The sequence below is a fragment of the Aethalodelphis obliquidens genome, unplaced genomic scaffold (assembly GCF_003676395.1).
Source record: "Aethalodelphis obliquidens isolate GAN/ISIS:26980383/991018 unplaced genomic scaffold, ASM367639v1 scaffold11, whole genome shotgun sequence".
Classification (NCBI taxonomy): domain Eukaryota; kingdom Metazoa; phylum Chordata; class Mammalia; order Artiodactyla; family Delphinidae; genus Aethalodelphis; species Aethalodelphis obliquidens.
This window is the reverse complement of record NW_020837955.1, coordinates 12044248-12060852: the sequence shown is the minus strand read 5'-3', so window position 1 is coordinate 12060852 and position 16605 is coordinate 12044248. Positions and strand designations below refer to the sequence as shown.

The 16605-nt window shown below is 40.1% G+C and overlaps 1 protein-coding gene across 7 annotated transcripts in view; it reads right to left on the bottom strand.

The window, feature by feature from the left end:
* Window positions 1-15171, bottom strand: part of EXOC6 (exocyst complex component 6) — a 194842-nt gene extending 179671 nt beyond the window's left edge. For 3 of the 7 annotated variants that reach the window (XM_027112058.1, XM_027112060.1, XM_027112065.1), the window contains exon 1: window positions 14997-15071. Coding sequence is in view for 1 of the 7 variants with exons in the window: in XM_027112059.1 (XP_026967860.1) it covers window positions 14997-15097 (101 nt within the window). In the remaining 6 variants the exon portion in view is untranslated. The other 4 variants (XM_027112059.1, XM_027112062.1, XM_027112063.1 and 1 more) reach the window with 4 other exon arrangements.
* Between the last annotated feature and the right edge of the window lie 1434 nt (window positions 15172-16605).

Here is a 16605-nt window from a genome sequence, read left to right as displayed (position 1 = left end):
TGTACTTCTGTTCTATCAAGGAAAAAGAGCAGCTTTCTCCTACAGCAGTAGTTTTCAAATTTGGGGGTCTCTTTTACATAACTCTCAAAACTTACTGAGAAATCGAAAAAGCTTTTGTTTATGTGGATTCTAACTATTGATATTTACCGCATTAAAAACTAAAACTGAGATTTTGTGTGTGTGTGTGTATGGGGGGTGCTGCATGGCGTGGCTTGCAGGATCTTAGTACCCGGACCAGGGATGGAACCCAGGCCCCCAGCAGTGGAAGTGCCAAGTCCTAACGACTGGATTGCCAGGGAATTCCCAAAACTGAGAATTTTTTTTTAAATTGACTGATTCATTTGAAAGTAGCAATGATGAATGCACTGCATTTTAATGTAAATAACCTCTTAGCATTATTTGAAAATAGTTTTGACCTCACAGATCCCAAAAAAAGAACAAGTGCTCTAAAGCAAACTGTTTAAGGACACGGAAGAGCACAATGAAGGACAAAACATGGAAAATGAATTTTATTTGCCTTCATTTACAATATAAGACTGAAAATATATGATATATGTTTAAAATGTTTAAAAATGTTTAAACATATGATATGTGTTTAAACATGATATATGTTATATATATGATATATGTTTAAACATATGATATATGTTAAACATATGATATATGTTATGATATATGATATATATGTTTAAACATATGATATATGTTTAAATATGTTTAAAATTCAGCAACATTTGTTCAGTTTTGTTGGGCTTGCTTCCTTGGTTTACTGGTTAATGACCTGCCTAAAATATGAAAGGTTACTCTTTACCTTCTATGTAATCTGCCTAGATGACTGTTTTGCCAGAATAATGTCTGTACTTCATGTGGACTTTATTATATTCTTGATTATTCAATAAAAAACAGAAAAGGTTTCCTCTCACTTATGAAAGAACTAAGTTTCTTTACAATCAAGTTATCTATGTTTATTTTTCAAATGCTTTACTTTCACTTTAATTAACCAAGTTTTGCTTCTCAGGCAACCTCTGACAACTGTTTTGATTTTGCCTTTCCAAATTTGGATCCTAACTATAGAAAAAATAAAATAAAACTTTCAAGATATCTTTCACACCAAAACTGTCTTGGGGATTTCCCAGAAGAACCCAGAAAGAGCACAGTTATTTATTTTCATCTTATAGAAAGACTATAAATAATGAGGTTTGTTTGATATATTACTATAGTAAATGTTGCACAGGAAGAGCTGTCAAATTAGAGAGATGTTCACCCTTCCTAGGTTAAATGTGTAAGTAAAAAATGTTATAATACAAACATTTTTGAAATTGTACTCTTCATGGGAAGCCCATGAATGTCAATTTCTGGGACAAAAATTGCTAGCTATAACTATGTTTTCACTAATCAAAACTTTGAAGTAGTAATGTATTGTACCTGACAGAAAATTTTACTCTTCTCCATTCTAATATTAGTTACAGGAATAAATTAACCATAGCCGTTAAGCCTCTGTCATCTACAGATAGTCTTTGTTTCACTCTTACGCTTGCCCGAAAGCTCTGCTATAAGCTCTAAGTCTGAGTTTATGGCTTGAACAATGGATAGTTTCAGAGCCCTGCGGCACTTCAAACTATTGACACTTCACAAAATAGACTCTTTTTAAAGTTAAACATAGAATAGCCATATGACTCAGCAATTCCACTCTTAGATATATACCTAAAAAAACTGAAAATAGACATTCAAACAAAAGCTTATACGTGAATGTTCATAGCAGCACATTCACAACAACCAAAAGGTAGAAACAACCCAAATGTTCACCAACTGATGGATGAATAAAACGTGGAATATCCACACTGTGGAATATTATTCAGCCATAAAAAAGAAAGAAGTACTGATACATTGCTACAATATAAATGAATCTCAAAACATTATGCTGGGCTTCCCTGGTGGCGCAGTGGTTGAAAGTCTGCCTGCCGATGCAGGGGACACAGGTTCGTGCCCCAGTCCGGGAAGATCCCACATGCGGCAGAGTGGCTGGGCCTGTGAGCCATGGCCGCTGAGCCTGCGCGTCCGGAGCCTGTGCTCCGCACCGGGAGAGGCCACAACAGTGAGAGGCCCGTGTACCGCAAAAAAAAAAAAAAAACATTATGCTGAAATGAAAAAAGACACAAAAAGTCATATACTGTATGCGTCTATCAATATTTTAATGAAAAATCAAAAAAAGGTAAATCCATAGAGACAGAAAACAGAGTAGTAGTTGCCAGCAGCTGGGAGAAGAGGGGGAATGGAGAGTAGCTACTTAACGAGTACAGGGTTTCCTTTTGTAATGATGAAAATGTTTTGCAGCTAGATAGAGGTAATGGTTATACAACATTGTGAATGTACTAAATGTCACTGAATTGTACCTTTAAAATGGCATATTTTATGTTTTGTGAATTCTACTTCTATTTAAATGAAAAACAAGATGAAGCTTCCCAGAATTCATGAACCTACTTCCTAGTGAAACAACCATAACCAATGAAAATTACTTAAAAACAAAAAACACCATTTGAAATCTCTGAAAATTGTCCCAAGAGCATACAGCAAATGAAGAGACATTTATTCAAGAAAATCTACTAAGAACAGTAAGAGCTTATGGCCCCTGAACCACAACTAACACTCTTCCTCCAGCTTAGCATGATAGAAGCTCCATCCTGGCTGGGTGTGGCTAAGTAGTCAGGGCTTCCTCTCCCCCAGGTTTCAGTTAAGGGTCAGAAAAAGGGCAGGTATACAGCATTTCTCATCCTCCCTCCCCCACAGTTCTGTGTTACAGAAGCTAAATTCCAGGTGAGTGTGGCTGAAAGGTTGGGGGCCTCCTTCTTCCACCCAGCCCTCCTTCCTCCACCCAGCCCCATGCAGGATGTCATAGGACAGAGGCTTTCCCAAAGATGGAGTAGCCAGGAATACTGGGATCCCAGCTGCCCCACCTCAGCTTGAGACAGGCTGGGACCTGGGACCTGGGACCCTTTGCTGCAGTGTCTGAATCTGAGCAAGTGTCTCCTCCAGCAACAAAATACAAAGAAACTATAAGGGACTAAAAATAATTGCCTGCATGTGCAGATGGGGCAAATTATGGACAAGAAGACACAGAAAGACCAAAAAAAAACCCCAACTGCCACTTCTGAAGAGCCAGGAGCAAAAACAGGGTGTCAAGAGCAAAAGCAGGGTACTGTGCATGCCCCCTGCACTCAACACCACCAAAGGGGTGGGCAAACCACCTAAGCCACCCCTCCAGCCTGACCCCTGGACACACCCCTACCTTCACCTCATTTAAGGAACCAGCTGGCCCCCACCTTGAGGAGCGAGCAAAGGAAATTGTTACCTGTTTTTGCTCCCCCCCTGCTGTAGCAGGGGCCCCAATAAAGCCTCGCCTGAATTTCTTGTCTGGTCTCTTATCAATTTCTATTGATTAAGGAAGGCCGAGAACCCTGGTCTGTAACAAGCTCATAGGACAGAGCCTGTACACTTTAAGGGGCAGGCCAAGAAGAACAGAGATTACTGCCCCACACAGAGTCCTACTCCTCTGCCCCATCCAGAGTGCTGCTCTTTAAGAATAGTGTCACTTGAAACAGGCCATTGTTCCTGCCCCAAGCTCTGGTGCAGTGGCGCAGAGATTATCCCCACTGGAAGAAGCAGGAGAAAATTGCAAAGTTCTCCCCCAAAAAGCTGACTTTATTTAGAACAGAATGTAAGGGAGTCCAAACATTATGGTACTCTTGAAAACAATGGAGATTTTGGTAGTAAGCAATTGAGAGGAGGCTGGTACCTCCATGTGATCAACAAGTTAAATCATAGGTCAGCCAGTTTACCAAAAAGAACCAGAGAGAGAAAATGTGAAGAGCCCTCCTATGATCAGAACAAACCTCAGACATTGGCCTGAAAAACTAACCCTGCACTCAAACACGTATTTGTACATCATGTTCACAGCAGCATTCACAACAGCCAAAAGATGGAAGCAATCTGAGCGTCCATCAACAAATAATGGATAAACAGAAAGTAGTATATACGTACAATAGTATATTATCCAGCCTCAAAAAGGAAGGAAATTCTGACACATGCTACAACATGGATAAACCTTGATGACATAATGTTAAGTGAGATAAGCCAGTCACAAAAGAACAACTATATGATTCCACTTATATGAGGTCTCTAAAGTAATCATATTCATAGAAACAAAGTATGATAGTAGTTACCGGGGGCTGCTGGGACAATGGGGAGTTCCCATTTAATGAGTACAGTTTCAGTTTGAAAAGATGAAAAAGTTCTGGAGATGGATGGTGGTTATGGCTGCAGAGCAATGTTAATGTACTTAATGAAACGAACTGCACATTTAAAATGGTAAACTTTATGTTACATGTATTTTATCACAATTCTCTAAGTAATATTTAAAAATCAAGATTGGGAAGATTAGGGGACTTAATCCACTAGAAAAATCATTAAGCCAGGAATAAATATAAAGTAGAGAAATAAATGAAAAAGTCTATCATTTATTCCTTCAAACTTACTAAGCGTGATCTAGTTGGATGTGTTCTAGCTGCTGGGGTGTGTAGTAGATCCCTGTTACCTGGTGGTGCATTCTCCTCCCAGCTACTAAGGACCCAGAGCTGCACCCTTCTCTGGAGACCAACGAGTAGGAGGTACTCTGCCCAGTAATGCCTGGGAAGGTATGCACCCCCCCAGCAGTCACACACTCTGGGGGGTAGCCTATAGCCAATGAGAGGTTGTTGGAGGTGGGAGTAAAAGTTCAGCCCCATTGCCTCAAAGTGGAACAACTCTGTGATATCATTCTTTTATTTTTTTTATTTTTGGCTGCACTGGGTCTTCATTGCTGCACACGGGCTTTCTCTAGTTGCGGTGAGCGGGGGCTACTCTTTGTTGCAGTGCACAGGCTTCTCATTGTGGTGGCTTCTCTTGTTGCAGAGCATGGGCTCTAGGTGCACAGGCTCAGTAGTTGTGGTGCACGGGCTTAGTTGCTCCGCAGCATGTGGGATCTTCCCAGACCAGAGATTGAACCTGTGTACCCTGCATTGGCAGGCGGGAATCTCAACCACTGTGCCACCAGAGAAGTCCCTGTGATAACACTCTAACTCCAGAGCTCCTCCTGGAATCAGGCTGAGGCTAGACTTAAGATGAACCCACAGTTTTAGATCTCCTCTACCCTATCCTATTTCCCTCACTCCTACAGGTTTCATCTGAAAGTACTGCCTCAACAAATTACTTGCATAAGGGGGGAAAAAAACTACCACTGCAAAGGGGACCAGATTTAATTGGATTAGACTGTGAAACAACTTATGCCCCTGAATACTGTTGAAAACAATAAAGCAACCAGCCAGCAATTACTGGACTCTAACATCTCAGTGTGATATCAAGATAAGCAGGCAGGGACTTCCCTGGTGGTCCAGTGGTTAAGGCTCCATGCTGTCAATGCAGAGGGCATGGGTTCGATCCCTGGTCAGGGAACTAAGATCCCACATGCCATGGGGCGTGGCCAAAAGATTTAAAAAAACAAAAGATAAGCAGACAGCTTAACAGAGAGATCAGGGAAAGACATAAAGAGAATTCTGCTAAAACCACTGTCATTCCAGAGTGACTGTGTACATGCCAAGATTGTGCCCTCTGAGGAGCCGCAGCAGAGGCTTCACACTGTGAGGGAAATACACTTGACTGAAATAGTCCAGCCTAGCCACTAAACAAACAAACACAAACAAAAACAAGCTCCAGGGACTTCCCTGGTGGTCCAGTGGCTAAGACTCAGTGCTCCCAATACAGGGGGCCCAGGTTCAATCCCTGGTCAGGGAACTAGATCCCACATGCATGCTGCAAGTAAGAAGTCTGCATGCCACAACAAAGATCCCGCATGCCACAGCTAAGACCTGGCACAGCCAAAATAAATAAATTAATTAATTAATTAAATATTAGGGGGGAAAAAAAAGCCCCAGAAGGTGGCTGGGGGGGTGGGGGTGGGAATCAGTATCAAGAGTTGATAAAATATACTGTCTAAACAATTGAGTTTTCAACCACAACAACGAATTATGAGATAGGCAAAGAAATAGAAGACTATGACCCACACACAGGAAAAGAAACAGGCCCTGTGAGAGGGCTTAGATGGTGGAGTTAACAAAGACTTCAAAGTACTAGGTTCATAGTACTAAAAACAAAACATGCTTAAAGAAGTGAAAGAAGGTATGATGACAATGTCTAATAAAATAAGAGACTATTGACAAAGAAAGAGAAATCATAAAAAAGAACCAAGTTAAAATCCTGTAGTTGAAAAGTCAACAACAGAAAAGAAACACTCATTAGAAGATCTCAACAGTAGACATAAATTAGCAGAAGAAAGACTACTTAAACATAGACTAATACAGAATATGTACTCCAAACAGAGAGAAAAAAGAATGAAGAAAATGCGGAGCTTCAGAGAAACGTGAACAGCGTTAAGCACACCAACATACACATGATGGGAGTACCAAAGTAAGGAAGAAAATGGAGCAAAAAGAGTATCTGAAGAAATAATGGCTGAAATTTCCCAAATTTGATGAAAAACATTAAACTAAACATCTAAGATGATCGACAAACTACAAGAAGGATAAATACAAAGAACTCCATACCCAGACACATCACAGTAAAAATAACGAAAGACAAAGGAAAAATCTTGAAAATAAGGGGGAAAAAACCACATATAAGGGAATCCCACTGAGATTAACAGCTGACTTATCATCAGAAGAAATGGAGGCCAAAAGGCAGTGGGATAATATATTCAAAGTGTTAAAAGAAAAAACTGTCAACTAAGAATCTTATAATCAACAAAACTATCTTTCAAATAATGAAGGCAAAATAAAGACATTTGCAGATAAACAAAGACTGAGGGAATTAGTTACCAGCAGACCAGCCTTACAAGAAATACTAAGAGAAGTTCTTCATAATTAAAAGAGTGAACCCAGATGGCAATATGAACACATGCACACACACACACACAAGAACACCAGCAAAGGTAACTATGTAATTCTAAAAGACAGTATAAATGCATCTTTCTTCTCTTAACTAATTTAAAAAGCAATTGCATAGGACAATATGTACATAACTGTATTGACAACATATAGAAACATATTTGAAAATAACAGCACAAATTAAGTATGTGGGAACAAAGCTGTAATGGAATAAGAAAATGACACAACTAAAAACTCAGCAACAAATAAAGAGAATTAGAAATGGTAAATAAGGCTAATGTAACAAACTCTATAGATATACTTGCTCTCTTTCTCTCAGCTTCTTTGAAAAATAAAAAGTTATATATAGCAACAAATGTAACACCATATTGTTGTGTTTGTAACATATATAGATGTAAGATATTACAATAATAGCACAAAAAAGGGAAAGAGGAAACAGAGTTAGAAGTAATGTTTCGGTACTTCACTGGAATTAATTTAGAATTAATCTGAAGCTCATTCTGAGAGCAACCACTAAGAAATAAATTTCTTTTAGACACTGGAAAAAAATCACTAAAGTAATTAAAATGTTACACTAGACAATATTCACTTAACAAAAAATAGTAAAAATAAAAAAGTCTGGGGGGACAGAGGAGCAAAAAGAAATGAGACAGAAAACAAAAAGTAAAATGACAGCTATAAATCCAACTATATAAATATTAACATTCAATAGGAATGGATTAAACAGTCCAGTCAAAAGTCAGAGATTATCAAACTGGATATAAAACAGATACATCACACTTTAGATTCAAGGATGAAAATAGGTTGGGGCTTCCCTGGTGGTGCAGTGGTTGAGGGTCCGCTTGCCGATGCAGGGGACACAGGTTCGTGCCCCGGTCCAGGAGGATCCCACGTGCCGCGGAGCAGCTGGGCCCATGGGCCATGGCCGCTGGGCCTGCGCATCCGGAGCCTGTGCTCCGCAGCGGGAGAGGCCACAACAGTGAGAGGCCCACGTACCACAAAAAAAAAAAAAAAAAAAGGGTTGAAAGTAAAAGGATAGAAAAAGAGTCAATCAATCAAGAATATGTAACAAGTATACACATTTATACACCTAACAACAGAGCCCAAAACACGAAGCAAAAACTATCCAATACCCAATAATGGATAGAACTAAGCATTATATCAAAAAGGAAGTAGAAGACTTTGAACAACTATTATCTAATGAGATCTAACAGACATCTATAGAATCTTCCACCCAACATCAGGATACATGTTCTTCTCAATTGCACATGGAACATTCTCCAGGATAGACCACATGTGAGGCCATAAAACAAGCCTCAATGAATTAAAAGGACTGAAGTCATACAAAGTATGATCTCTGACCAAATGCAATGAAATTAGAAATTAACCATGGAAGGCCGTTTGAGAAATTCACAAATACATAGAAATTAAACAACACAGTCTAAATAACCAATGACTCAAAGAAGAAATCACAAAGGAATTTTTTTGTTTTTTTTTTTTTGCAGTACGCGGGCCTCTCACTGTTGTGGCCTCTCCCGTTGTGGAGCACAGGCTCCAGACGCGCAGGCTCAGCGGCCATGGCTCATGGGCCCAGCCGCTCCGCGGCATGTGGGATCTTCCCGGACCGGGGCACGAACCCGTGTCCCCTGCATCGGCAGGTGGACTCTCAACCACTGTGCCACCAGGGAAGCCCCCACAAAGGAAATTTTAAAAATACTTTGAGATGAATGAAAATGAAAAAACACAATACCAAAACTTACGGGATGATGCTAAAGCAGTGCTTAGAGGATTATTTATAGCTGCAAAAACCTATATTTAAAAATAAGAAAGATCTCAAATCAATAGCCTACCCTTCCATCCCAAAACACTAATAAAAAGGAGAGCAAATTAACCTAAAACAAGCAAAGAAAAGAAATAAAGATTAGCTACAAAGGAAATAGATGATAGAAAAACAATAGAGAAATATCAATGAAGCGAAAAGATGGTTCTTTGAAAAGATCAATAAAATTGACATTTAGCTAAATTGACCAAGAAAAAAACTCAAATTACTAAAAGTCAAGAATAAAAGAAGTCAGTATTACCAATCATACAGGAATAAACAAGGTTACAAAGGAATGCTATGAACAATTTTATACCAACAACCTGGTAACCTAGAAGAAATGGACAAATTTCTAGAACAACACAAACTACCGAAACTGGTGCAATAAGAATAGAAAATCAGAACAGACCTACAACAAGAGATTGAATCAATAATCAAAAACCTTCCAAGAAAGAAAAGCTTTGGTGACAAATTCTACCATCTATTTAAAGAAAAATTAACACTATTCCTTCACAAACTCTTCCAAAAAGCAGAAGAGTAGGGACACTCCCTAATTCATTCTATGAGGCCAGCATTACTGATAACAAATCCAGATAAAGACATCATAAAAAAGAAAACTACACACCAATATCCCCTATGAATATATATGTAAAAATACTCAGTAAAATATTAGCAAACTGAATCCAACATGTTAAAAGGCCAAATGGAATTTATCCCAGGAATCTAAGAGTTATTCAACATTAAAAAAAATAAATGTGATACACCACAAAAATAAAACAAAGGGAGAAATAAAAACACATTCATCTCAATTGAGGAACACTAACCAACTCATTCTATGAGGTATTATTCTCATGCCAAAACCAAAGACATCACCAGAAAATAAAAGACCAATATCTCGTGAATATACATGCAAAAATCCTATACAAAATACTAACAAATGGAATCCAGCAACATATAAAAATGATTATACACTATGACCAAGTGGGATTTATTCTGCAAACCCAAGGTTGGTTTACATCTGAAAATTAATTAATGTAAAACACCACTTTGATACAATAAGGGACAAAATCTACATGATCATCTCAACAGAGGCAGAAAAAGCAACCGAAAAATTCAATGTTCCTTCATAATAAAAACACTCAACAACCTAGGACTAGAAGGGAACTTCCTCAACCTGAAAAACAGCGTCTATGAAATTCCCATAGCAATATATGAGAGTGCCAGTTGTTCTACAACTTCACCAATACATGGTATGGTCAGTCTTTTATTTAGACAAGCCAATAGTGTGGTGGTTTACCCCGTAGTTTTCATTTGCATTTTTCTAACAACTAATGATGTTAATCTTCTTGCCATGTGCTTATTTGCTCTCTACATACCTCCTTTTGTGAAGTATCCATTCAAATCATTTACCCATTTTTTTTAACATATTTATTGGACTATAATTACTTTACAATGGTGTGTTAGTTTCTGCTTTATAACAAAGTGAATCAGCTAAACATATACATATATCTCCATATCTCCTCCCTCTTTCGTCTCCCTCCCACCCTCCCTATCTCACCACTCTAGGTGGTCACAAAGCACTGAGCTGATCTCCCTGTGCTATGCGGCTGCCTCCCACTAGCTATCTATTTTACGTTTGGATTTACCCATTTTTTAAATGAGTTGTTTGCTTTCTTATCCGTCAGTCTCAAAGACTTCTTTTATACATTCTGGATGCAATTTTTTTTTTTTTTAACAGAGATGTGACTTGCAAATATTTTCTCTGTGTCTGTGGCCTGTCTTTTCATTAACAGTGTGTTTGAAGACCAGATGTTCTCAATTTTGATAAAGTCCAATTTATCAATTTTTTCTTTTATGTATTATGCTTTTGTAATAGTATCTAAGAAATCTTTGCCTAACCCAAAGTCACAAAAATTTTCCCCTGTAGTTTTTAGGAGTTTTATAGTTTCGCATTTAACGTTTAGGTTTACGATCCATTTTGAGTTAACTTTTAAATATGATGCAAAATACATTTAAAAGTTCATTATTTTCCATATAGATATCTGACGTTCCACTACTGTTATTTAAAAAGACTATCTTTTCCAATGAATTGCCTTTACATCTTTGCCAAAAATTAACTGACCATGTGTGTAAACCTATTTATGGAGTCTTCTCAGTTTCACTGATCTATTTGTCTAGCTTGATGCTAGTACCACACTGTCTTGATTACTGTAGCTTTATAATAAATCTTAAAACCAGGTAATGTAAATTCTCCAACTTTTCATGTTTTTCTAAGTTACTTTGGCTATTCTAGGTCTTTTGCATTTCCATATGAACTTTAGAATCAGTTTGTCAATTTCTACCAAAAAAATTGCTGGATTTTTATTGGGATTGCCTTAAATCTAAAGACCAGTTTGGGGGAAATGACATCTTAACATTATTGAATCTTCTGATTCATGGATACAGCATATGTGTACACTTATTTAGGTCCTCTTTAATTTCTGTTAGCAATGTTTTATAGTTTTCAGGTAAAAATCTTTCACATTGTTTGCCATATTTATCCCTATGAATTTCTTATTTTTTGATGCTATTAATTTTTTATTTCAATTTTTGATTGTTCATTGCTAGCACATAGAAATACAATTGATTTTTGCATACTGATTTGGTGTCCTATACCCTTGCTAAACCCACTTAACAGTTCTAGTAGCTTTTCTATGCATTCCATAGGATTTTCTCTATAGATAATTACATTGTCTGTAAATAAAGATGATTTTCCAATCAAGATTTTTTTTCCTTATCTTATTATACTGGCTAGGACCTCTAGTACAGTGTTGAATAGAAGTTGTGAGAATGAACATCCTTGCTTTATTCCTGATTTTAGGAGAAAAGCATTCAGCCTTTCACCGTTAAGTTTAATGTTAGCTACAGGTTTTTCATAGATGCCTTTTTTCAGGCTGAGGAATTTCCATTCCTCGTTTCTGAGGGTTTTTATCAGGAATGAATGTTAGATTTGTCAATGCTTTCTCTGCATCTATTAAGATGATCATATAATTTTTTTTAGTTTAATATGAATTACGTCAGTTGGTTTTTCAAGTGTTAACCAGCATGCATTCTTGAAATAAATCCCATTTATTATTTTTATATATTGTGGATTTAATTTGCTAAAATTCTGTTTAAAATGTTCTAGTGTGTGTATTAATAATACTGGTTTTCTAGAAATGTCTTTGTTTAGTTTTGGTATCAGGTTAATGTTGACCTCAAAAATTGAAGTTTATCAATTTTACTGATCTCAAAGAACCAGGTTTCAGTTTCACTGATTTTCTCAACTGTTTTTCTATTTCCTATTTCACTGATGTCCACTCTGATCATTATCATCTTTCTTTGGCTCTTTTGGATTTCATTTGCTCTTTTTCTTCTAGTTTCTTAACTTAGAAGATGAGGCCATTATTTTAAACCATTCTTTTCCAGTAGAGGTGTTTAGTGTATTTCTCTCTAATTATAGATTTAGCTGTATCCCACAAATTTTGATATGTTGTGTTTTCATTTTATTCGTTCAAAATACTTTCTAATTTCTCTTTCCATTTCTTCTTTCATCCATGGGTTATCTAGATGTGCGTTGTTCAGTGTTCAAATATTTGGGAATTTTCCAGACACTTTTCTACTGACTTCTAATTTAATTCCATTGTGGCCAGAGAACCACATCATATGCCAGGCCCTGTGAAAAGTGTATAATATGCTTCTCATTTAATCACCTGTCTTCCTCCAGGAAGACTGATCTGATAAAAAGTGAGTCAGGAAAAGGTCAGGCTGAAAAAAATCTGCCACTAAGAAAAATAATATTAATAATAACTATAACAACATAAGCCTACATGCCAGCTAAAACTTAATTGAGAAATAACAACAAAAATTAATCTTAATGCTGAAATATTTATGGATGAACTGCTGTCTGGGATTTGCTTCAAAATAACCCAGGGTGAGGAAGAGTGGAAATGGGAAGAGATCAAATGAGACTGGCCAGGGGTTGAAATGAAGCTAGACGATAAATTCATGTGGTCCATTAGACTTTTCTACTTTTTAAAACACTTAAATTTTCCCATAATAAAGTTTTTTTTTTAAATTTAGTATTAGCATGTCACTCAGTGAAACCTTGGGAAAAGATAACAGTAGCTTAAATTGTTCAAGAGAAAAAAAACACTAATAGTGCCTTCTACATGTGTGTGCAAAGAGTCTGCTTATAAATGAGAGATGACAAGTGTATATATAGGATAAGTATGAGTCAACGTAGTTCGCTAAAAAGAAGAGTGTGGGTTTCAACAAAGTGAGCAGGTTACAAAAATTTCCAGCAAAATAGAACAGAATGATAACACCATGAATGCATATATTCTATTTGTGTCACAAGAATCTCTCAATATACAGTTGACTGTTGAACAATGAGGGGTTAGGGCCTCGGACCCTTCATGCAGTGAAAAATCCACATATAACCTATAGTCAGCTGTCCATACACTGGTTTCCTCCATATCCCAGGTTCCACATCCTCGGATTCAACCAACTGTGGATCGTGTAGTACCACGGTATTTGCTATTTAAAAAATTCCAGGTATAAGTGGATCGACAGTTTAAATCCATATTGTTCAAGAGCCAACTGTATTTCAAATTTTTCTTCTAAGTCAATTTCCTCTGCTATCAAGGATACTGCCTAGCACATTTTCTCAAGAAGAAGCATCTCCTTCATAACCAATACTATTTTCAAAAATGGACTGTTCTGATAACTATACCACATACTGTACTCTTTCAGTTTCACCACGCAGTGAGGAAAACAAAGCTTCCTTTTAGTCTATGATTTCTACTTTCATTACCAAATGCAGAGTTTTATGAAAAGAATTACATTGAAAAATTAAGAAAATGCACTAATTATTCTTATCATATCATAAATGGAACTTCATTTGACAAAAATATATCAGATGCCTACCACATGCTCCGTGTTAGGCACACAGCAGTAAACAAATAGGCAAGGTCTCTAAGGTCCTGAGCTTTCTGCGCATCTAAACACCTACCCCTCCCCTGTCTACAAATAAAGAATCAAGGTCCAGAGAAGTTAAATGATTTTTACCCATGACCTCACACTTCATCAGTGGTTAGACTAGGGTAAACCAAGAACCCAGGTCTCCGGATTATCAGAGCAAGGTGGATTTACATCATAACTTGAACTGGCTTCACTTTATACTACATCCTCAGTCCACAAAATATCCAGCGCTCCATTTCTAGCAATGTATCCTGAAGAAATAATAATGATTAAAGCCCAACGAGTCCCAAGTTCCCTAAGCGAATAATAATTTCATTATCATCACAGCGAAAAATGAAACCTTATGTTTAAAAGGCACTCATCCTTCAAGAAAGTGCCTAACGCTCTAATGGATCACTATAGTACCCGGCTAATATTCTATTAGGGCAGCAGGTATTCAGTCTGGAATATTCATTGTTCTTGTACTATTTTTAAAGGGTGGAGATTCTTTTTAAAATAAACTGCGAAATGCATGCAAAATTAATGAAACGTTCGTAAATAAGTAAAAGCTCCCCAGGCTTGCCGAGCGAGCGCACGGTCACATCAGCGCGTTCCCGAGCGTCAGCTCCTCCCCTCCAGCCCACACTCCCTCCTCGCCCACTCTGGCCGCGCGGGAGGGGCGATAATGGTGCCGGCGTCTCCCGCTCAATTTCAATTCTCCCACGCCCTCGGCAGCCCAGCTCGCCAGGGTTTCCACCTGCGCGAGCGTCGGTACCTCGGTCACGCCGGCTGTCGGCACTTAACCTTCGCCTCCGCCACGCCCGCAGCCAAGCCGCCCCCGGCCCCTGCACGATCCGAGAGCCAGGAAGCCCCAGGCGCGTCCTCGAGACCCCAGGCCAGGGCCGGGACTGGACTGAGAAGGCGGGGCGGCGCCGCGGCTCCCGCGGTCAGAGGCGCCTTGGCAGCCACACCCTCCAGCTGCGCTGTGACAGCTCCCGCGGCTGCGGCGGGCCGCGCCGACAGGTGTAGCCTCCCGTGCCGCCCCGCCCCGGTCCCGGCTCAGGTCCCGGCCAGCCGCCCTGAAGCGCCCCACCTGCCCGCCCGCCCCCTCGCGCACCACCTGTCTGGCCGCTCCGCGCGCCACCGGCGGCGGACGACCCGCCCGGCTCCCGACGAGCGGCCGGAGGGGGCAGCCCGACACCCCGGGAGGATGAGAGCTTTACCGGAGGGTGGGCCCCACGCAGGCGGTGTCGGTGCTCTGGATCTCCTGCAAGATCCGCTCGTGCTCCGGAACGGTACCCAGACCTTCGCCGCTCTCCGCCATCTTGGCTGGAAGCTGAGAAGCCAGCGAGGCGCGGCGCCGCGAGAACCGCGGGGGCGAGCGGCCTGTGGCGCGAGCGCGAGGGGGCGGGGAAAGGGGCGGGGCGGGCGGGGTGGGGCGGGCAGCGCAGGGGCGCGCGGGTGGCGTGGGAGGCAGCGCGCGGGCCCGCGACCAGGTGTCGGGTCTCCACACCTGCGGGGAGGCCAAGGTACTGCCGGGGGCGGCGGGGAGTGGAGACGCATCACCTCCAGCTCTCGCTCGGCACTTGTCCCTAGTTGCTGTCTATTAACTGGCTGGGCTTTAACATAGATCCCTGTATTCTGTGTGCCCGACCCTCTGCTACGCGCTGGGGATACTTTAGTAATGAGGGAGGTCGACAATCTGTAATAAAAGCTACGGGAACGTTTAACAGGGAGGCCTGATGTACTACTCTGGGTGGTGGAGAGTCAGAGAAAGGAAACCGTGTACTCAAGAAAAGCAAAATGGTGTGTGGGAGTAAGATTTATTTTAGGAATGAGCCAGGAAGATCCCAGCTGGCGACTGCTCTGAATGGATTCCTGTCCCTGCCCGCGGGAAGTCCACAGAGGCCAGTCAACTTGGAAATAAATTATAAGCGCCAGAAAAAGTAAATGACATAAAACTATGACACCTTATGGCAAAGATAAAAGTGTAATGTGTGATTTCATGCCAAAGTCCTAGAACCCAAGTGCCCCCAAGTTGCTGTGGCTGGGATAAGGCGTGGAAGCTCTAGAGAGCAGTGGGCATCAGCGAGATGGGAAAGAAAGGCAGGTGGCTTGGGCAAAGGTGCTAGTGTAGAAGAGTTCTGTTTAGTGAAGTGTTTGTGGGACGCTGAGTAAAGCAGTTTGTCATGGTCAAAGCAGCGACTGAGAAGGTTAATCAGGAAGAGAGTACATACCTAGCCCTGAGGGACAAATATTTTCTGGTCTCCATTAATCCAGGGCTCTGAATGTCCCTTTGAGTCAACCAAGCTCTTTACTATACAGCTGTGTAACTCACTCCTTCAGTGAGCTTTTTCTCGAAGCTTTATACTACTTCCATCCTCCTCCCACAAAAATCCTGGGAGATGATATTGCATAATAATTAAGAGCATGAGCTCTGAAGACTGGTGTCTTCAAGTTAATTCCCTGGTCCTTCACTCCACAGCTGGGTGACATTGTGCAAGAACCTAGTCCCTTTATAATTCAGTTTCCCCATCTGTAAATGACCATAATAGTACTGTCTACTTCATTTTGCTGTCCCATGTTGTGTTAGCTTTCTATTATTGCTGGAACAAATTATCACAAACTTAGCTTAAAACAACTCAAATTTATTATGTTATAGTTCTGTAGGCTAGATGTCTAATACGGGTCTCACTGGGCTAAAATCAAGGTGTCAGCACAACTGTGCCCTTTCCAGAGGCTCTAGGGTAGAATTCATTTCCTTACCTATTTCAGCTTCTAGAGGCCTTCCACATTCCTTGGCCCATGGCCCCCTTCCTCAGTCTTTCAAGC